At 37.5% G+C, this 21,773-nt stretch overlaps 3 protein-coding genes and 1 long non-coding RNA gene across 4 annotated transcripts; 1 reads left to right on the top strand and 3 right to left on the bottom strand.

The window, feature by feature from the left end:
* Window positions 1-1,817: 1,817 nt before the first annotated feature.
* Window positions 1,818-13,749, bottom strand: LOC124441262 (pre-mRNA-splicing regulator WTAP-like). The gene is made up of 8 exons (XM_046991712.1): window positions 13,656-13,749; window positions 13,495-13,565; window positions 13,284-13,345; window positions 13,023-13,084; window positions 10,160-10,287; window positions 6,165-6,343; window positions 4,426-4,580; window positions 1,818-3,185 (listed from the first exon to the last, which is right to left on the bottom strand). Exons 1-8 carry the CDS (start codon window positions 13,672-13,674, stop codon window positions 1,996-1,998), a joined length of 1,866 nt encoding a protein of 621 aa, XP_046847668.1. The 5' UTR covers window positions 13,675-13,749; the 3' UTR covers window positions 1,818-1,995.
* Window positions 6,469-8,033, bottom strand: LOC124441266. Its single transcript, XR_006946926.1, has 3 exons — window positions 8,002-8,033; window positions 6,649-6,676; window positions 6,469-6,482 (listed from the first exon to the last, which is right to left on the bottom strand). It is a non-coding gene; the product is annotated as an uncharacterized LOC124441266 (long non-coding RNA).
* An 816-nt stretch (window positions 13,750-14,565) lies between the features above and the next one.
* Window positions 14,566-17,205, top strand: LOC124440910 (kinetochore protein mis18-like). Its single transcript, XM_046991334.1, has 5 exons — window positions 14,566-14,791; window positions 14,938-15,004; window positions 15,537-15,623; window positions 16,016-16,115; window positions 16,358-17,205. The coding sequence occupies exons 1-5, from the start codon at window positions 14,713-14,715 to the stop codon at window positions 16,532-16,534; spliced, it is 510 nt and encodes a 169-aa protein (XP_046847290.1). The 5' UTR covers window positions 14,566-14,712; the 3' UTR covers window positions 16,535-17,205.
* On the bottom strand, window positions 17,105-21,770 carry LOC124440909. The gene is made up of 10 exons (XM_046991333.1): window positions 21,412-21,770; window positions 21,030-21,119; window positions 20,671-20,746; window positions 19,863-19,926; window positions 19,523-19,723; window positions 18,998-19,070; window positions 18,555-18,677; window positions 18,275-18,407; window positions 17,848-17,937; window positions 17,105-17,484 (listed from the first exon to the last, which is right to left on the bottom strand). The coding sequence occupies exons 1-6, from the start codon at window positions 21,750-21,752 to the stop codon at window positions 19,045-19,047; spliced, it is 798 nt and encodes a 265-aa protein (XP_046847289.1). The 5' UTR covers window positions 21,753-21,770; the 3' UTR covers window positions 17,105-17,484; window positions 17,848-17,937; window positions 18,275-18,407; window positions 18,555-18,677; window positions 18,998-19,044.
* Window positions 21,771-21,773: the final 3 nt, after the last annotated feature.

Genomic DNA, 21,773 nt, shown 5'->3' with positions numbered 1-21,773 from the left:
ACGCGAAAAATATGACACAATAACCTTTCTTGTGGAAACGGAAGAGAACAAATCAAGACACGAAGTTCTTGAAACAAAATGATGTGAATTATAAATTTTAGTGAGTCACATTTTAAGTTTTACAAGAATATTTGTTTCAAAACGGACATGCGACTGCTGTCAGCAATTCACGAGCAATGGCGTTCAATATTCGCCGTGTGTTTTCATTTATATAATGGTGCCTGATAAAATATAGATAAATGGATAAAAACGCGACTAATAACCTTTGGAAGAATGGATTTTAATATCATTAGAATATTGTGCTTAGTAAAGGCATTACCGCAGTCTGAATTTCTATCAATTTCATTAATTCAATATCGCTGGCGACTATGAAGACGCCAATTTGTCATGAAAATATAATGAAAAGAAAATATACCCCATCTTTAAATTGTCTCACATTGCGATCGACGGGTGGTTAACTAATGACAGTGACGGTTTCACTAAATTTAAGAATGGGCTTTTCCAGGAAACACTCTTTCAGTTCAAACAACGGAAAGAGAATTAAATTGATGTAATTAAAATCCGAAAAAGTTTTGCGAATTTGCTATTTCCATACATATTGCAATAGTTGATCAATCGTCCATTTAAAATACATTCCATGAAACTACAGACTGTAATTACATTTGCCGGCGAGAAGAAAAAAGCAAAGTTGAAAAATTGCGAATTTTGTTTCCTGAACCCTCGATTGAAGAAAACTCTACAGCCTCCTGCTACAGTTAATGGACGGTATTAATGACTGGTTCATTACCTCGGGTATAGAAAGCTATTCAACTTGATTATATCGACAGCTAAATCGACAAATTTTTGTTTTTAAGTTACAATTTAAGGACTAAGCGTTTTTATCAATTTATAAATTTTACTTCACTGAACAGAATGAATATGTACTAGACCCAGCACAATCAGGCAATTTTAAGAATTCCAAGGTTCTTGAATTTCCGAAATTTGGTAAATGTTTATCGTGAATTGTTGTTCGATTTTCGTAAAGGACGACAAAAGCAAAATCATACACAAAATTCCGAACAAATGGAGCCAAAAGAGCTTGCTCATCTTATCGCGTAAAAACCTTTGGAAAAACTAGAATTAAACTTCGGAACATCACGAATTACACATATTTCATGAACAATTAGACTCCAAATACAGCTTTGACTTTCGATTGAATGAAAATTGAAGCGTCTGTAATAATGCAAATGTTGCCAAATATTGAATGAATGCCGGTTGATGAATGTAGAACGAAATGTGTGTTAAATGCTGTACTCAAATTATAATGCAAAAAGCTACAATAAAAGTTTCGTTTCTTTGTGGTAGAAAAGTAAATGATGAAACTGTTGATATAACTGTACAGAAACGTGAAAATGTATTCTACTTCTTTATCACGAAATGTTCGACTATCGCAACTAATGTGTGATTCCAAGATGGCAAAGTGCGAGTATGAAAGTCTTTTCATACATCATACATTCAACCAGTGGAACACTAATCTATCTCGATAGAGTAAAAGGTTTGAGCCAGTGTGTATTTTTAAATGTTTATAGACGTATATCGTCCAGGATGGTGGAGTGCTCAGTGGGACTGTTGGTGAAGGGTCGACGTCACTTGACTTTGAAACTGACTACCGCTAAGGATGTCGAAACGTCCGTCAACATCAACACCTACACCAACAGTCCACTTGGGAGTGAACTATAACCTTGAACGATCTACATCTCCATACATGTATTAATTAATCTCACGAGTGTTCAGTTTTATAAAAAGCTGCTTTTTACGTCAAAGAAATAGACACGATGTGAGTTTTTATGTTCGTCATCGGAACACTTTATTTACCAACATATGCGTCGGACAATACTTAGAAACGTAAATTAGTTAAAATGGATTTTATTCCAGTAATTGCGAACAGTTCCAAAAAAAAACATGAATTCATCACCTACATATACAAATCATTGCCCTCCCTTCTCGCCTCTACATCTAAGTCACCAAGGGTGGGGAGCCATCCCTACTACCCCCATTAATGTACCCGGGACCTTCGGTCCTAAACGTAGACTCACTCTTTGAGTCTTTATACCCTCCGATGTAGGGAATCTTAGTCACAACTGCATCAACCCCCCCTGACGGTATATCGGGCGAGGGCGTCCTTCTGGGCTCCCCCAAAATTTGGCTGATGGAAAAAGTTGTTGGACAGGGAACATTCCCAGCCGCTTTTCGCTGACCTGGTTCTGAAGGGGCACAAAACGCGCCACCATTATCTAGTGGAATGGGATCGACGTCGAACGGGGTGTTTACAGAGTGGTCAACGGTTCTTGGGTGCTCTGTGCTGATGTCTGCTTGTTTCATACCTGTTCTAGTGTTTTCGGCACTGCTTCTTGTTCGCTCTACGTTGGACTTCGCCTGATCCGTAATCGCTTTAGGATTTTCCACGATAATTCTCAGGCCTTTCCTTTTCTGTTCATTATACAAGCCGTCGTTCTTCGATTCTTCCTCGTCATCTTCTGATGCGGTGCGTTGGCACTCCGCGTCAAGCTTCGAGTTTTGAACATACTTGCTCGAGGTTCCGCTCGTAGTTGTGTCATTTTCCATGCCCGACCGTGCACTTTCAAAAGCAACGGTCTTCGAAAAACTATCACCAATTACAGCGCTTTCTGCATTACAATGCGCATTTTCATGAGCAGGAACAACATCGCCGGAGTCTAAAATCACGTGTTCACCGCTTGGCCTCGCGATATCACTACCTCCCGCATCTAATTCGAACTTTTCGCCATTGAAGTCCATTCCCAGATCATCGACTTGTGGTTCAGAAGCCTTATACTCAAACTGAATTCCTCCAGTCTTTATGTTCTCTTTTCCACGTTCGCTGGAATCGGTTTCCATTGGCTCGTGCCCAGACTCTTCAAACTCGGTCTCTGTCCTATCAGTCATGTGACGACGCGAATCGCCGTCTCGAGGAAACGTTTTCCTGCCTTCTACAGAAGTTGGCAGTTGAGCTCCGACGGGATCCAGACTTCGTTTTAGAATGCCTATCTGTTCTACGTGTTTTTCGTTGCTTTCCTTTTCCTCGGTGAGCTCTTTTTTCGCGCCCTTCAACTGCTGCTGAAGAGCGAGAATTGTAGATTGCATGCCTTCAACCTCCTCATCCAATTGAATCACGAACTCGTTCAGTTCTAAACTCATGAAAACAGAATGGAGACGTTTGTAAGCTCAAGGATACTAATCATAGCGTTCACATCACATATACAATTTAATACAAAATGTCATCTCAACTGATTTTTGCTCAAGCGCTATACGTCATTGTTACTTTACTCGGTCAAAGCAGAAACCAAAGGCAATAAGCCCCCCCCCCCAGAAACATTGAAAATAGCAAACAGAAGTTTTAAACGAAAATCTATGATGCTCTTTCGTATGTATCTAATCTGTGTTTAAATTCCGAACCGACGAACAAGAGCCTTAAAGGTCCATCTTGACCCAAGTAGATGAATGCTAGAATTCATGAAACAGATTAATCAGCTAATACAGCAATAAATAATAAAATATTTCACTTTTCCGCGCTCGAAATTTTTTAGGGGTTAGAATAACCCTCCAGAAATCGCCCGTAGCAGAAAATGCACTTGTATGAAAAACGAAAAATTGTTCAATCAAAAAGTTTTTCCTAAGATACCAGAACCGTAGTTCGTCATTACAAGTTCATCTTCTCATTGAAAATAAAAACGGACTAAGTCCTCATATCTTCAGCAAAGAATATCACCAAAGACTATTTACTATATCAACACAGATGGCTCACTTCACCATTTACCACAACTGCCACGACGCTTTGCTGTAAACTTGAATTAGCAACCTCCCCCCTCCCTAATGGCTAGAGGCGTGAGCAACCACAGCAACCTTAAGCATCCACAACGGCCTCCGAGCGACCACAACTGTCCTATATCACCCATACTAAACGCAGATCTTTCCTTCAAACTGCGTACAAATTCCAATTTATAAAACCAACTGGAGTGAGTGCTGAAGCCTATACTCAAAAGGATAACGATCTTATACGTGAGAAATAACAAAATAAACAGTGCCGTAACAAGCCTGCAAATTTAGTCGTGCGTAAAATAAATTTCAGTCATTACCATTATTCGTTTCTTTAGAAATGTATTGTTTTTGCAGTGGGTGAACAACAAAATATTTACAATGCATGAACAAATATGCGGCTGGATACGTCACTGAGCTTGTGTTGCAGTGGGGAGAACAACTAAATATCTACAGACCATGAACAAACATGCGGCTGGTTACGTCACTGAGCCTGTGTTGCAGTGGGGAGAACAACTAAATATTTACAGACCATGAACAAACATGCGGCTGGTTACGCCACTGAGCTTGCGTTTAAAACGTAAATTGACCATCACGTGGAACGTTACTTACCATCTTGACTCGTCTTCAGTTCCTCGCTGTATTTCTTTTGCAAGGAGAGCTCCGCCTCGAGTTGAGCGACGCGCCCTTGAGAGAGTTGCCGACCGAGTTCCTGATTTTCTTGAATCAACATGCGACATTTTGCCATCAACTTTTTGCCTGTAACACTACACAATATTCGCTCTTCGTTAGCAACAAACTCGAGAAAACGCGTCGCGAAGTAAAAAATTGGCTCGCTTTGAAAGTTTTGCATGGTGTGCCTCAGCCTTGTTCGATTATTTTTTCAATCATTGTCACACGCATGCAGTGAACTCAATATTTAAATAAAATCAGTTGGCTTTTCCTCGTTACAAGTTGTAAGCTACAACGAACTCACTGTAGTAAAGTTTCAGCTGTAAAAAATAACCTTTTGCGAAGAGTTGGCCTCGCGTGTTGTTTGTCGAGATGTTGTTTATATGTTTATGCTTCTGCAAGTTGTATTCAAATTTATATCGGCCGTGTATGTTTGGCACTCAGGGGAATGAAACTGACGTACAAACCGCGTGAATATTCGACTTTGAAGGACTGGAACTGACGTACAAACCGCGCAAGAGACTAGGACTTAGGCTTCAATTTCATATCTATAAAATGTATTGTCGTTATCATTCCAGATATATTGAGTTCACTGCACGCATGTAATCTATTTATGCTGTATAAATGGGACATAAGCTCGACGTCGTGTATGATTATTTTAAATAAACTACGTTTCATTGGGATGAATATCCAAATGTGTTGTTGTTTTTTTGAACATCCCCGACGATATGTCGTTTTTTTTAACATCCCCGACGATATGCATTTTTCATATGTAGACGTGTGCTGTACCAATTATGTTCAATGATGTAAAATATTGTCTTACGATGTACAATCTTAATAACCATCTTATATATTCAAGTACAAATCATGTACAATCTTGTATAAAGTACACTACATGATCATGTGCAAGTCATTTACAACCTTGTATGATCATCACAATCCCTTTCAAATATGACATTCTGGTGAATACGGGACTTTCAAAAGAATGCTAAATTCATAACACCACCACTCCTTTAACATCGTGCACCGTCTGTGTGTATTATTTCACGTATATTTTGACACATTGATAATTTTTGTCCGCCGCTAAGTTGGTTAATCACAGCGTGTAGTTACATTACTAACTCCGCACATACGATACGGACAGATGTCTTAAAATACATGGCTAAATTCGAGATCTGTTTCGGGTTTGTTTACTTGATTACACACGATTTTACAGAACTAAGGACTTTTATTTCCCGACATCTTGCACATTGGTGTAACGTCGTCATTTTTGGCATGATAAAGTAGAATGATTGAAGTTTTTCATACATTTCACTTGCGAGTTTATTGAAAAAATTTGTAATCGACAGTTACTTCGTAACTGATGAACTTTTTCATTACATCAGATCACGAATGCAGACAAAACACACCAAAAAATTCACAAGTAGTGTGACGCATATTCGAATTGTGAACGCCACGTCAGAATAGCGGTAATGACGATCGCTTACAAAAACAAACAAACAAACAAACAAGCTGCCGAGACAAAAGTCAGAACGCCTTGGATTGACTAAAGTTGGTAACATTGCACCTTCAATCTCATTATAGCCTGCACAAATCTCCAAAGCAATCCGCACAATACAGTTGAACACGTGACTTCGAGTCAATGGCGCACGCATACTGCATAACGTTTAAAGTCGTACCTGTCCGGAGTAAACTTCCACGCGTTCAAGTCGTTCTGCGCCTGCTCCAGTTTCTCCTTCGTCTCATCCAATTCGGTCTTCATCCTCTGAAATACTATATTAACGGCAGGGTCGAGCAACGTGGAGCGGAGTTGCTCACCAGCGGGATTCTGGGATTGTTTCAGATCATGAATTTGCGTCTACAAAGAGAACGAATCAGGAATGAGTTTGAAAGATGAGGTTTCAACTAGCCAAATTCGAGTGACTCTTCCAAATTTTAACAAAGCAATGGGATTAGGAAGTGGCAGGTGGAATATAGACATGACTAACGGACAAAACCTTCGAAGTTCAACACAAGCAACAAAATCTTCAAAGTTCAACACATGCAACAAGATCTTCTAAAGCAACACAAGCAACAAAATCTTCAAAGTTCAACACATGCAGCAAGATCTTCTAAAGCAACACAACCAACAAAATCTTCAAAATGCAAAACAAGAAACAAAACCTTCGAAGTTCAACACAAGCAACAAAATCTTCAAAGATCAACACAAGCAAGAAAACCTTCGACAAAACCTTCGAAGTGCAACACAAGTAACAAAATCTTCAAAATGCAAAACAAGAAACAAAACCTGCAAAGATCAACAAAAGCAACAAAACCTTCGAAGTGCAACACAAAAAAACAAAACCTTCAAAGAGCAACACAAGCAACCAAACCTTCAAAGTGCAACACAAGCAACAAAATCTTCAAAGATCATCACAAGCAACAAAACCTTCAAGAGCAACACAAGTAACAAAACCTTCAAAGTGCAACACAAGCAACAAAACCTTCAAAGAGCAACACAAGCAACAAAACCTTCTAAGTGCAACACAAGCGACAAAACCTTCAAAGATCAACAAAAGCAGCAAAATTTTCAAAGAGCAACACAAGCAAAACCTTCAAAGTGCAACACAAGCAACAAAACCTTCAAAGTTCAACACAAGCAACAAAACTTTCGAAGTGCAACACAAGCGACGAAACCTTCAAAGTGCAACACAAGCAACAAAACCTTCAAAGAGCAACACAAGCAACAAAACCTTCGAAGTGCAACACAAGCAACAAAATCTTCAAAGTGTAGCACAAGCAACAAAACCTTCAAAGAGCAACACAAGCAACAAAACCTTCAAAGAGCAACACAAGCAACAAAACCTTCGAAGTTCAACACAAGCAACAAAATCGTCAAAGTGCAGCACAAGCAACAAAATCTTCAAAGATCAACACAAGCAACAAAACCTTCAAAGAGCAACACAAGCAACAAAACCTTCTAAGTGCAACGCAAGCAACAAAACCTTCAGAAAGCAACACAAGCAACAAAACTTTTGAAGTGCAACACAAGCGACGAAACCTTCAAAGTGCAACACAAGCAACAAAACCTTCAAAGTTCAACACAAGCAACAAAATCTTCAAAGTGAAGCACAAGCAACAAAACCTTCAAAGAGCAACACAAGCAACAAAACCTTCAAAGAGCAACACAAGCAACAAAACCTACAAAGTTCAACACAAGCAACAAAATCTTCAAAGTGCAGTACAAGCAACAAAACCTTCAAAGAGCAACACAAGCAACAAAACCTTCAAAGAGCAACACAAGCAACAAAACCTACAAAGTTCAACACAAGCAACAAAATCTTCAAAGTGCAGTACAAGCAACAAAACCTTCAAAGAGCAACACAAGCAACAAAACCTTCAAAGTTCAACACAAGCAACAAAATCTTCAAAGTGCAGCACAAGCAACAAAATCTTCAAAGATCAACACAAGCAACAAAACCTTCAAAGAGCAACACAAGCAACAAAATCTTCAAAGATCAACACAAGCAACAAAACCTTCAAAGAGCAACACAAGCAACAAAATCTTCAAAGAGCAACACAAGCAACAAAATCTTCAAAGTGCAGCACAAGCAACAAAATCTTCAAAGATCAACACAAGCAACAAAACCTTCAAAGAACAACACAAGCAACAAAACCTTCAAAGGTCAACAAAAGCAACAAAATCTTCAAAGATCAACACAAGCAACAAAACCTTCAAAGATCAACACAAGCAACAAAACTTTTGAAGAGCAACACAAGCAACAAAACCTTCAAAGGTCAACAAAAGCAGCAAAATCTTCAAAGAGCAACACAAGAAACAAAATCTTCAAAGATCAACACAAACATCAAAATCTTCAAAGAGCAACAACACAAAAACAAAATCTTCAAAGATCAACATAAGCAACAAAATCTGCAAAGAGCAACACAAGAAACAAAACCTTCAAGGAGGAAATCAAGCTGCAGAAACTTTTACAGAATCCAACGCTGAAAATTTCTACATGTATATATTTGCAGAAATTCGACCTTTAATTGTTCGTTCATTATTCCAATTCAATATCAATTACCACGTGAATTCGTTTTATCTATCAAAAACTACGGTAACAATCTTTCATGATTTCAAAATTTCATAAATTATTGTGATTGCATTGAAAGACGAAAAACATCAAACACCCGCATCTTAAACGCAGTCGTCAATCTCAAACGAGAATCTTCATAAGCTAAAATCTAAATTGAGAGGTAAGAACGGTCAACGAGGTCAACTGGTGAGCGGTTCTTCTATACAATTCTATCTTAAAAGGTTTACAATCTTTACAATTACAAAGCAATGATATTAACTGATGAACTCGGTTTACAACAAGCCACCTTTTGAAGAACTTATAGGAAAATAGTGTCTTTCATCAAAACGAAAGTCTTTCCTTTATCAGATGCAGTTATCGCGCAACCAAGACGAACAAAATCTGAGTCGATCATCATTTTTTAAAATTCATAATACATATCGATGTCCCAGTGTTTATGTATTTCTATTGAATGTCTCTCAGTTGATTCGATCGTTACTCACGATCCTTAATCCTTCAACTTGAGAGCAGTGCACGAGCAATGGGGTTCATCCTCATCTTCATATTATTCATATATTCTTCTCCTACATCTTGAGCGATTTGATGTTTCAACTTGAACTCTCCCTATACTCCAGTCCAGTCTCTTCATCCAAAGTGACCTGATGTTAAAACTTGAAAATTATTCCACACTCAAGTCCATTGCTTTCATCGATAGTAATCTCATGTTGAAAATCAAGTCTTCTATACTCCAGTCTATCCTTTTCATGAATAGTGATTTCATGTTGAGAGTCAAGTCTTTCTTTACTATAGTCCATTCTTTTCATCAACAGTGATCTGATGCTGATACTTGAGTCTTTGTCACAAATGATATGATGTTATAACTAGAGTCCTTCAGTACAGTAATAAATGCTTTTAAAATGAATCATCTAATGTTTACGCTTAAAGCCGAAACTCTCCGTTTGGGTGTTGCTATTAGGAGCAATCAGAGAAGTTAAAAGTTCAAATGCCTATAAATCCGGTCTATAATGTTCATTTGTAACAAGATTCCCAACTTGATACAAGACTACAAGTTAGTTTACCAGGTATAGAAATTACTTCCATGCAATAAGCCACAATAATTCACATGCATCTACAATGATTAAAAATAATGAAATCTAAGCTTAAAATATGGCATCTACCACAGTTCGTGACAAGTTCTAAGTGTTCATAGATTACTTGGCTATCTAGAAAGTTCGTTTTCCAAAACAAATGTTCGTCTAAATTGCTAAGCAAGCCTCTGTCTGTCTGGCTCTCAGCAATAAATTAATATTTCACTGCATTATCTTAGGATCAGTCGAATTGATGCTAACAATAGCTTTTGGAACAAGAATCACTAGAATGTTCAAACCTTGACATTATCAAAAGTTCCCAACCTCACTTGTTCCCAATGCCATCAATCTAATGACAAGATGCAGTCCAAGAGAAGCCCGATTAAAAAACTGTTCGTTGTATTATTCGGATGCAATCTCACAGTCATTGTAACCATCACATGAGTACTTTCAAACTTGGGAAGCTTATGATGTACTTGTAATGGCCAGGTTATCAAATGTCTTATGAAATGTTCCATACATATATCTCACCAGAAGTTCTTGCATTTCTTGTTCTTTCGTCGCTAGCCGCATCACAAGCACGTTTTCTCGTCGTGTCGACTCCTGTTGCTGCAATTTTAGCTTTTCTTCGGACTCTCGTAAAGACGTCAGTTCCCCAACTAGAAGTTAGTTGAACAACAATGATTGTAATGAATACGAATGATCAAGTGAATGGCTTGAATCTGGGGAGTATCATTACATGTTCTTTGTACACCTATATTGTCCAAGTTAGCACTATTGGTGTTAATGACCGAAATTTCAACAAGCTTAGCGGTTTGGTAGTCATCTTTAAACTACTACTTGACTATGAACATGACCACTGCTAAGGTTGCTGAAATGTCGATCAATCAGTCGTTCTCAGAACTCTACCAACCTGGACAATTTACATCTACAAGCAAATAATAGTGATATAGACTGCGGCAATTTATTGGTTAGGTAAAAAATTTTTCTTTATATACTGGTTTTCAATTCATGTGACAAAAAACAACCAAAATTAACAGTCATGTGATAAAAGAAGGGTAATTGGGCTCAAATGTGCAAATTTACATAGCTTGATTGCCACAAATACTAGGCGCAGCAAACATTTTAGGAATATATTTGCATTCATTAAAAATTAGAGCGGATCCATATCGCAAATACCGACTACCACCATCAAAATACCAGTATCTTTATTTAACATGTTTTTTCAGTGGCAAAGAATTACTGGATGCCGAGAAAAATTATCAACAACGCAATAGTACCATGTTTGTGAATGAAGATCATTGAGGTTAGTAGAGTAACGTCACCTGAGAAGGACTGTTGGTATTGATGTAGACTGACGTTTCGACAACCACAGCAGTAGTCATCTTCAGCTAAAGTCGTCAAAATGTCAGTCTACAGTGGTAGTCATCTTCAGCTAAGGTTGTAAAATGTCAGTCTACAGCGGTAGTCATCTTCAGCTAAGGTTGTCAAAATGTCAGTCTACAGCGGTAGTCATCTTCAGCTATGGTTGTCAAAATGTCAGTCTACAGCGGTAGTCATCTTCAGCTAAGGTTGTCAAAATGTCAGTCTACAGTGGTAGTCATCTTCAGCTAAGGTTGTCAAAATGCCAGTCTACAGTGGTAGTCATCTTCAGCTAAGGTTGTCAAAATGTCAGTCTACAGTGGTAGTCATCTTCAGCTAAGGTTGTCAAAATGTCAGTCTACAGTGGTAGTCATCTTCAGCTAAGGTTGTCAAATGTCAGTCTACAGTGGTAGTCATCTTCAGCTAAGGTTGTCAAAATGTCAGTCTACATCGATAGTCATCTTCAGCTAAGGTTGTCAAAATGTCAGTCTACAGTGGTAGTCATCTTCAGCTTATGTTGTCAAAATGTCAGTCTACAGTGGTAGTCATCTTCAGCTAAGGTTGTCAAAATGTCAGTCTAAAGTGGTAGTCATCTTCAGTTAAGGTTGTCAAAATGTCAGTCTACAGTGGTAGTCATCTTCAGCTAAGGTTGTCAAATGTCAGTCTACAGTGGTAGTCATCTTCAGCTAAGGTTGTCAAAATGTCAGTCTACATCGATAGTCATCTTCTGCTAAGGTTGTCAAAATGTCAGACTACAGTGGTAGTCATCTTCAGCTAAGGTTGTCAAAATGTCAGTCTACAGCGGTAGTCATCTTCAGCTTACGTTGTCAAAATGTCAGTCTACAGTGGTAGTCATCTTCAGCTAAGGTTGTCAAAATGTCAGACTACAGTGGTAGTCATCTTCAGCTAAGGTTGTCAAAATGTCAGTCTACATCGATAGCCATCTTCAGCTAAGGTTGTCAAAATGTCAGACTACAGTGGTAGTCATCTTCAGCTAAGGTTGTAAAATGTCAGTCTACAGTGGTAGTCATCTTCAGCTAAGGTTGTCAAATGTCAGTCTACAGTGGTAGTCATCTTCAGCTAAGGTTGTCAAAATGTCAGTCTACAGTGGTAGTCATCTTCAGCGAAGGTTGTCAAAATGTCAATCTACAGTGGTAGTCATCTTCAGCGAAGGTTGTCAAAATGTCAGTCTACAGTGGTAGTCATCTTCAGCTAAGGTTGTCAAAATGTCAGTCTACAGCGGTAGTCATCTTCGGCGAAGGTTGTCAAAATGTCAGTCTACAGTGGTAGTCATCTTCAGCTAAGGTTGTCAAAATGTCAGTCTACAGTGGTAGTCATCTTCAGCTAAGGTTGTTAAAATGTCAGCTGCAATGGTAGTCATCTTCAGCTAAGGTTGTCAAAATGTCAGTCTACATCAATACCAACAGTCCTTCTCAAGACTCTACCAACCTGGATAATCTTCATCCACAAACATGTTACGATACTCCCGGGTTCAAACCATTTACTTTATAACACAATTTTAATTAAATCAAACTTCTCACTGCAAAAGGGCATTTATTCTTTTTCTGTATTTAATGGTTTTCATGGGTAGCACCATGCATCTATGAGCCAAAACAGCTTGAATTAAAATTTCAGGGCTTTTGATGAGGGAGGGCGGTGCAACTTTGTGAGCAAATTATTATGCATGCAAATATCAGGAAATGCCACTGTAAACAGTAACTAATGTTCTTTCGAAATAAAGACTACTGGAATTGAAGGTTTACACTGTACTTTTTACATGGCATTCATACAATGTACTGTAAACAAGATCTTAGAAAAATGCGATTGCACACTTGCAGTGCAAATGTGCCCTGTAATTAAGGCCACAAACAAGGTTAGACTAGAATTTATTCATGCGTATCGCTATATGGCAGACCTAACTTCATTTGTATATTTTATGGCTCAAACAACGCACCTCCCTCTTTACAAAATTAGAATTTCGAGAATTTTCACAAGATTACATTCTTGAAAGATTACATTCATATACACTCACCATTTGATGTTTGCTTTAACTTATCCTCCATTTGACTGATGTATTTCTCTTGATCTTGGAGCCTGCAATAAACAATGGAACACTTGGGGTGATGAAGAATGGTGTTCTGCTGGCCTAAGCCCATAGAGTGAAACTACTCAGATATTATAGAAATTGTATGAAAGAGATCAAAGTACGTCAAACAAAGAGCATGGTAGGTACGAATGGAAACACAACTTTTACATCTTGCTTCGATGAAACGGCGCATTGTTTCAGACTTACTTTGATAGCAAAGCTTCTTTGCTCATCTTTTTCAATTCGCCAGAAACTTCAATCGTTTTTTGCTGCAAGACAAGCAATTTTTAATTTACAAAAACAAGTCTTTTCGTGCCCGCGACGTGTCAGCAGAGTATTATAATGACAGTAACGATGTCTAATGGTATATAATCCATCTGAATCAAAATGCCTTCGCCTTTTAGGATCACAAACTTACTCGTTTAGGAGATGGCGGTCCATCCGTTTTCTCGCATTTGGTTTGGCTCGAGTTTAAATTTTCAACTTCTCCTAATGAAAATTTCACATCAAAATTCTACAGTTCACCACACTTTCCTTACGTGATCGCTAGTATGAATAAGAATAGATGTATTCGCTTACCTTCTCCCTTTTCAGACATCGTGTAATCTGTCAAAGAACTACTCAGAGCTCAATGCTTTGTACCTATTTTAACAACGCCATGCTTCGATGTTCTTTGACGAATGGCATTGTGGGTATTTTCCACACGATTGACCGTGTTTCCATTTCGACCTAAGTTTAAAATGGTTTTGAGTTTTGAAACTTATTTGTTAAAATTCTTCATCCTGGATTTCGGCAAAATTCTCAGAAGGGAAATCGAAATCGAAATCGAAATTTGATACGATATAAAGGTTTCATAAACATGGCAAATCATTTCAAATACTAAGAAAGCATCCCGTGTTTTTACAATTATATCTTCCAGGTTTAGAAAAATTCTTTGCATCAGGGACACGCCCAATAATATTCCCAGGAAATAGCATTTTTGGTCCTGCCATTTTAAAATTAAAATGATCATCAATATCCAACCCTCTGTTTTATAGATTTTACAGTGAATAGACACAGAGAAAAAGACGCATAGCAGACTAGCAGTAGTAAAGTGGCCGGCTAAACAAGCCTTAGTACATAAATCTGTCAATGGTCTTAGATCAGAACGCAAGACGAAACAGCTTCTGCATTCAAGGCGCTTTGTAATGATTTGTGCAGTACTGAGATAAAAATCGAAATTTTCCGTAAAATATCGAGTTGTTAGCTGCAAATGTATACATCCAAAATGTAGGACTGCACTAAAAATTGCACTTTCGTAGAACCGATCCAGGAAAAGGGATTGCCCTGGCCACCGGGAATTGGTATATCACTTATTCCAAATAAGACAATCCAATGTTGAAAAACAATTACTAATTATGTGGTCATCACCACTTATCACCACGGTGATCACAAATACCAACCAATACCGCCAAATACCGCTGGCCTCGCACATTGTCCGGTGTCCCAATACTACACCAGACTACCGGTATACAATACCACAGGTATATGTCTCTATTCTGTGATAATACTGGCAATTGATAATGGAAACTGCTAAAAGAACAAAGACCAAGACCATCGAAACAAACCATTACAAAAAACCTACGTATTCTATTGCATGTCATGTCGAAATATAATGGGAGATAGTTTAAATATGGCAAAGATGAACAAGAATTTGAAAAGCGTGTCCATGTTTGGTGGGTGTGTTAAGCATGGCCTTTGTGTTGTAAATTGTAATGTATTTATAAGCTAGAAAAGTTAGAACACGCGGTTGGTTCATTGTTGGACGAAGGTTTTATAACTCATGTTGTGGTCATGCACAGTGTATTTCTCTCTCTACCAGCGACGACGGAATGCGTATTTGTAACAGACAAGTATGAAATGTCGACGAAAGGAGATGATTTAGGAAGGTAATTATTTACTGCCATATGTAACAAGTTTAAAAGATGGGAACGACCAGAACAATTACTGGACACAGAGTTTTTAATGCATTTTCAGCCTGCATATTTATGAAAATGTTAAAATCAGTCCATTAGTGTAGGACAATATGAATGAAAAAGTTTCCAGTCCACGGCCATAGTCAAAACTACCATTTACTACGCTAAAAGTTTACTGCAAGGAAGGTTTGTGCAGGCAGGTGTAAACAAAAATTCTTTTTTAAATGCAGTTGAAAAACTGCAAAGATTCCTTTCCACAAAACAAACTTTAAAGCTTGAGAGGTGGAGAAACAGTTTGTTCAAACCGAACACATGGCTTGACAATGCCCACACTGAGATGGGAAAGTTTGTAAACTGTGCACACAAGATTTGAAATGTGCACACATAAAAGCCCGGGTTTCTCAAATTGCACCCTTAAGATCTCAGGTGCACACTACAAAGTCTGTAGTCTGTTGTGATGCTGCAAGTCTGTTCATAAGCACCAATTGTCATTTTTATATTTCAGTTCATATTATATCCTGGAATGCAAACACTGCGAGCAACCCATTGGCAAAATGTACAACTCGACACCAAAAGCACTCGACAGTTTAAGGCAAGTGTACATATTAACTTGAGATCTTATTTGATTGGTGAATTTTATGCAATAGGTGACTTGCCTTGTTTACGTTTACTGGCAGGCAGAGTGCTTTTAGACAATGCCGGCGACAATGCCTTATCTCCTGTGGGATTTATCTGCCTACCAGCAAAATGTAAACAAGGCGAGTCATCTATTGTGCTCATGGTAACGTTTGCAGTTTTCTTGAGACACCCTGAAGTGCAGATGTTATTGTAAAATTATATAATCCTGTTGAGTCACCTGAATTTTTCAGGTTCATGAGACAATTGCTTAAATTGTCCAGCAAAGTGCGAAGATCATATCTTCATTTAAATTCAAAACTGAATTGTTAAGTGTCAAGGTTTCATTACTTACATTTTTCCTACAAGGGATCTTTATACATTGGATTGGAATAAAATCAAGACCTATGAACTTGGAGTTTGCTCCAATAAAAAAGTCAAAGTTGATGAAACTAACCCTGAAATGATGGTGGGTAGATTAAAAAGGAATTAAGGGGGGTTTTATATTCTTATATTCAGTTGTGCCTGACTGACTTCTTACGAAAGTTATTTGGCTTTCAAAAGAAATCAGTCAGGCACAACTGATTATGTTGATATTCACTGCCCCAATTAGTGTTCTAGCTACGGCACTGAACACTTCACCTAATGGTAATTTACTTTTATAGTAATGACACAAGCTTTCACTTCAATGTGTACATCATTTTCTTGTAGGCATATTCTATGATGATATCTCTTAATGAAACTGTGAAATCTCATGAAGCAAGATTGCTTCAATTGGAATCGCTGATTGAAGTGATCGAGGAGGATGAAAATGAGAACATGTCAGACGTAAAGTCCAATTATGATGATCATCTAAATCAAAGTGACAAGAAAAGAAAACTCCGATAGAAAGATGATTAATATGACAGTCATGCCAGAAATTTGATAAGAAAATCATGAAAATTCGTATTAGAGTTTTTTTAAGACTTCAGCAAGACACCGAGTGGAATCCATAAATGCATTGACATTAGTCAATTCATGAAGTTTTGTTACGAATTTATTAATGAACTTATGAAAAATAGGTTAAGTTTTGTTATGAATTCATTTACAAAGGGATGGCGGCAGATTGATAATTGCAGGGGGCGGGCAGCTCGTTGAGCACAAAAACAATTGCCTTCATCAGAAACCAGCAAAGTAGAACATACATACATGAAAATTCATGCCACACTGACACCCCCCCCCCCAATTATCAATCTGCCACCGTCCTTGTTGCAGCTGTGTACAAAACGCTATTTTGTTGGGTTTAAGTTTACTAAGTCACTTGCAAAAAGCTGTTTCAAATATTTGATTTTTAAGAACTTATTTCAGCACCCCCAAAAGCTATGTTTTTGGGTTTTTATAAACACTATATATGTAGGGGGGGTGAAAAATGCATGATCTTGCATTATAGTAAATCCAAACATAGATGAACACTCAGGCTACGGTTATTTGTACTTATTTAAATATGTTCAAGTATTAAACAACAAACTGTACATTGTATATGTATGCTAAATAAATTGTATTAAAGTACACTTCAAGAAGAATGTGAACACATTTCTTGCAAGCTCATTGCTTATAGAACAAAGAGTCTTACAAAGTTTTCTGTAATCTAACAAAAACCATGCTAAATAATTAGTCTCAACTTACATAAACAAAACCTTCCATGAGTTCTGCTGCTACCTTGATGTTCTAAAATACATCATAACGTGGATATTGTTCTTGGGCACTTCTGATGACTGCATAGGGGATCTTTAAAACCACTGTTGGCTCGACTGCTTTGAACCAGTGCTCATCACCATAGCTGCAATCATTCTTTGGTACTATAAATGTAATTGGAAGTGCATCATGATTCAACATTCAAACACGAACAAAAAATTTTTTTGAAGTCTTTGTTGAAAACTAGTGATCCTTTTTGATGTACTTGTAATCGTGGGTAGATAAGCCTTATCCAAGTTCTGATAGGATGAAGACCTCAAATTTCCAACTTGTTATGTGTAATTCAAGATGTCATACATTGAAAACTACAGCTCTCTGACCAAATTGAAACTTAACTAAAAGAAACTGTACATGCAACTTGGCTTTTTGAATTTATAAACAAGGAGTCTGGGGAAAGAAAGGCATAACAAAATTCATGATGTTTAATGAAGCATGCACTTCAATTTGCGATCTCTGTTACAACATACAGTATAATTCAGATGTCTCAATAGTTTCTAATCTCTGGTTAGCCAATGTAATTTCCCCTCTCCCTTTAATGATGAGCACAGCTACGTCATCTATAGTCAGTAAAAGAATAGAAGAAAAAGTTATTTTGCACAAGATTGAAGGATAGGATACTTAGAAGGGATTGCACCGGACACCTTGCTTAATTGTCCTTAAGTTTGCATAGAATAATGAAAAATATTGAGCTTTGGAATTCGGCCAAAGATTACTTTAATGGTTATGAGCTCGGATGTTCAGCTTTTTACAGCTAAGCAGATGCAGGAAGCAGAGAATTAAAAATTGTCTAGGGGGTTGAGATGTTCACCAACTTGCTCAGCACAGGTTGTTTGTATGAAGGCCTCAACAAAAAACTATTGCCTTATAATCAACAATTGCTTCACAGGAACTTACTAAGTTCACTTGCAACCAAAATTCCTTCCCCCACATCAACTTCGGAGGCATGAGCCAACAGAAACAACATGTGAAAGAATCCAGCTTGAAATGGGACTTCCATTCCACATTTCACCAATGCTTGCCACATTTTCTGCAAATATGAAGTCATCATTTTTGTACAATTTTTGCCAATGTACAAATGCTGATACTTTGTATGATATTTTCAGCAATTAAAGCTGGCAATGATGGACTAGCAGTGTATTTAGTAAATATCTACAAAACTCCATACAGTACTCACAATGCTCGTGACTTCCAAGTCAAGCTGTCCGAGGTACTTGGAATACAGAGATTTATTTCTTTGTGTGAACAGACTTTCCCACCGATGAGAAAGAAGGTCGTAAAGTGCTAGTTCTTCATTGCACTGTGGTAATAAAATATGAAAAATGGTATAATTGGTGGATGCTTCAAATTCATATGTTTGTATAAAACCTTCCCACATAAGAGAGATACGATGGAAATAAAATGTTAAGGGAGAACAAACCAAAAAATTCCTATAAATAATGCCATATCTGTATGATATTCAAACTGCATAGAAGGATTTTGCAAAAAAAGTCAAGGTTAGCCTAACATTGGTGCATTGTAATGATGTAATTTAAACAATGCATAAAATTTTCAATCCAACAAATGTTTTATATTGCATTCTTGGGTTGGATGTCTAAATGACTTTGACAACAAAATTACCTGAATATCACTGTGGAACAGATAGTCTAAATGATTTCTGCTTACGATCAACACCAAGCATGGACTTTCTGACCTGAAAACAACAATCAACAAAATGCAATGTGTTTATCGGCATTTACTAAAAGTCAAGGTTACTTTGATGTTTGGGAAATATCAAGTACAGTCAAACCTGTATCATGTGGACACCCTCAAGTAACGAACTAGTGTGGGCTTGATAGGGTTTCATTATTACGAATTACCCAGATGGGATCAAATGTGCAACTTTATGAAGTGCACACTTAATATCTGCTAAATAAAGGTTTGATTGTACATTGTAATAGCCAGAGGCAAAGCCACCCCCCGTTTTTTACTCCTACCACGCAATACTTTAGTGTAGAATGGAATTGATTTGCTAAAGTCATGAATAAAATTTTTGGAAAAAAATTGGCATTGTATGAGTAAAAGATCAGCTGGCTTCACTACAAGCAATTGCTAGAACTAAGATACATAAACATACTTATGTAAGCTACAGTTAATATAGTTTACCAAACATCGAAGATCCTTTTAGATTGCCTGAAGTACTGTTCCTCGCCCAATGAGAAACTGGCTTTGTTGAAGAGATGGTCACAAGCTCTTTATTTTCTGATGTGAAAATCTTTGCTGTGCCTTGAACGAGGATGAATATCTCACGAGCGTGATCTCCCTCTCGCCAGATGTAACTGCCCGATGGAAACAAAACAATGATTTCTATGAGGCAAGTGATAAAAATGATTATGCAATGCGAAACATGCAAAAGCAATGCCACCTGCCAGTTGGTATTGCAATGTTATCAAATTGAAGAGCTAGAGTCTCAATACGAGGATATTTCTTGATTTGAACATCTGACCTGGTAAAGTTTGCTCGACGAGAAAGTGTAAACAATCAGAACTCCAATTTAAGAACATCGGTGTCTAAATAAAATGAAAAGTAAGAGATCAAATGCTTTCAATTCTCTGATTACGTGGAAGGAAATTTAAAATAAATTAATCAATGCACATGACAAGAGGGTCCTATTGATCAAATCAAAAACTACTTCTCATTCAATGATCCTATACCTGATTCGATTAAATCTATGGTGGTATATGAATTCAATTGCGCGGATGTAATTCCAGATACATTGGCGAAACTTCCCATCCGTCATTTATCCACCAGAATCAGGGAACACACCACAACTGACAAAAACTCACATATCTTTCGACAACTTTTAAAATCACCTTCATGCAAAACTAACTATTCACCCTCTTGCTTTAAAATCATCGACACTGCAGATACTACATTCGCACTCAAAATCAAAGAAGCACTTCACATTAACAAAACTAACCCCAATCTCAACGTTCAAGTTTTTCGTTTTAACACTATATTCACTCATATATATTCATCACATACATAATATTCCTTATAATACTGAAGATGGCATCATGAGATGTTGAAACCTTTTTTATTTTAAAAAAACTTGTCGCTTTTATTAAATGCGCAAAAAATTAAAGCAGAGAAATAAAATTTTCTTGAATGCAACTAAATAATAACTCCAAACTGCATTGCAGTTATTATATTCACAGCCATCCTTCACCAAATGCATATCAGCCCATATATGACAAACATACTTGCTATTTACACAAAACATCACCTAACTCATTAAGTATTTTCTTCTATACCTCTTGTAGGGCCTGATATGCAAGTTCTTTCAACACAGCTCCGTCTTTAAAAACTTTACCGGTGTCCACATATTTCCTAGATGTGGAAAAATGTAGGCCTTGTACAAATGTTCTCATCTTAATTTCCTTGTTACCACAAGTTGACAGATAACTTTGACATAAGTCAACACAATATTATGATAAAATAGCTCATTTTTTCCCAAAACAACATTACAATACATCTTTATTCTTGGGGCCTGCAACAGTTTTCCTTATTATAACAATTAATGGACAACAGCATTGAAATGGAAGTCCAAATTACATCATGATGAGCATCATTACAACAGATAAAAAAGAAAACTCGATAGTTGATATCATGCCTTCTAATGAACCATTGGAACAAATCCACATTAGCTTTCTCTGACAACACATTGAGAACGTCTTCGGATTTGATAAACAGCAATTCTGCACTGCAAGGCAAAAGCAGTTCATATACATCAACTAAGACTAACAGCAAGGGACATTGACATGATCCGATATAAAGTCGAGACCATGAGGTGCAATGAAGACTACAAGCTTGCACATACAGTTTAAAGATGTCGAGATGCAAGGTTCAGTATGTACTTCATGTTCAGTATGTACTTCATGTTAAGGACAGGGATGAGATTGTAATTGGACTAGGATATACCTGGATAACATATTTGCAAGCATTACACAACATAGAGCTTTGTTTTCTCGTGACAAATAAAAGAAAACACTCACCCTTCTTTAGCGCTGACGGTCAGGGGAGAAGGTATTGAGAAAAACGTCGATAGGTCGCCAAAAAAGTCAGCCGGCCTGAAGAAACGTATGGCAAGTCTTCCCCTCACGCTTATGCCTTCAACCTGTCCCGCGACAACTATGTACAATCCGGGCGACAGTTTGCCTTTATCCAAAACAACTTGTGTTTCTTTCACGTTGACACATTCGACATTTTTGAGCAGCGATTGAAATCGACTTTCGTCGATGTTGTCAAACGGCAAATTGATAATTACCCTTTTTAAGATAAAGATATCCTTTTCGGAAAATTTATTGCCTCCACGTTTATTCTTACGTTTAAACATTGCGACAGGTATCCATGACGC

This window comes from Xenia sp. Carnegie-2017, unplaced genomic scaffold, assembly GCF_021976095.1.
Source record: "Xenia sp. Carnegie-2017 unplaced genomic scaffold, XeniaSp_v1 HiC_scaffold_20, whole genome shotgun sequence".
Lineage (NCBI taxonomy): Eukaryota > Metazoa > Cnidaria > Anthozoa > Malacalcyonacea > Xeniidae > Xenia > Xenia sp. Carnegie-2017.
Note: the sequence above shows the minus strand (reverse complement) of the source record. Positions and strands in the feature narration are given on the sequence as shown.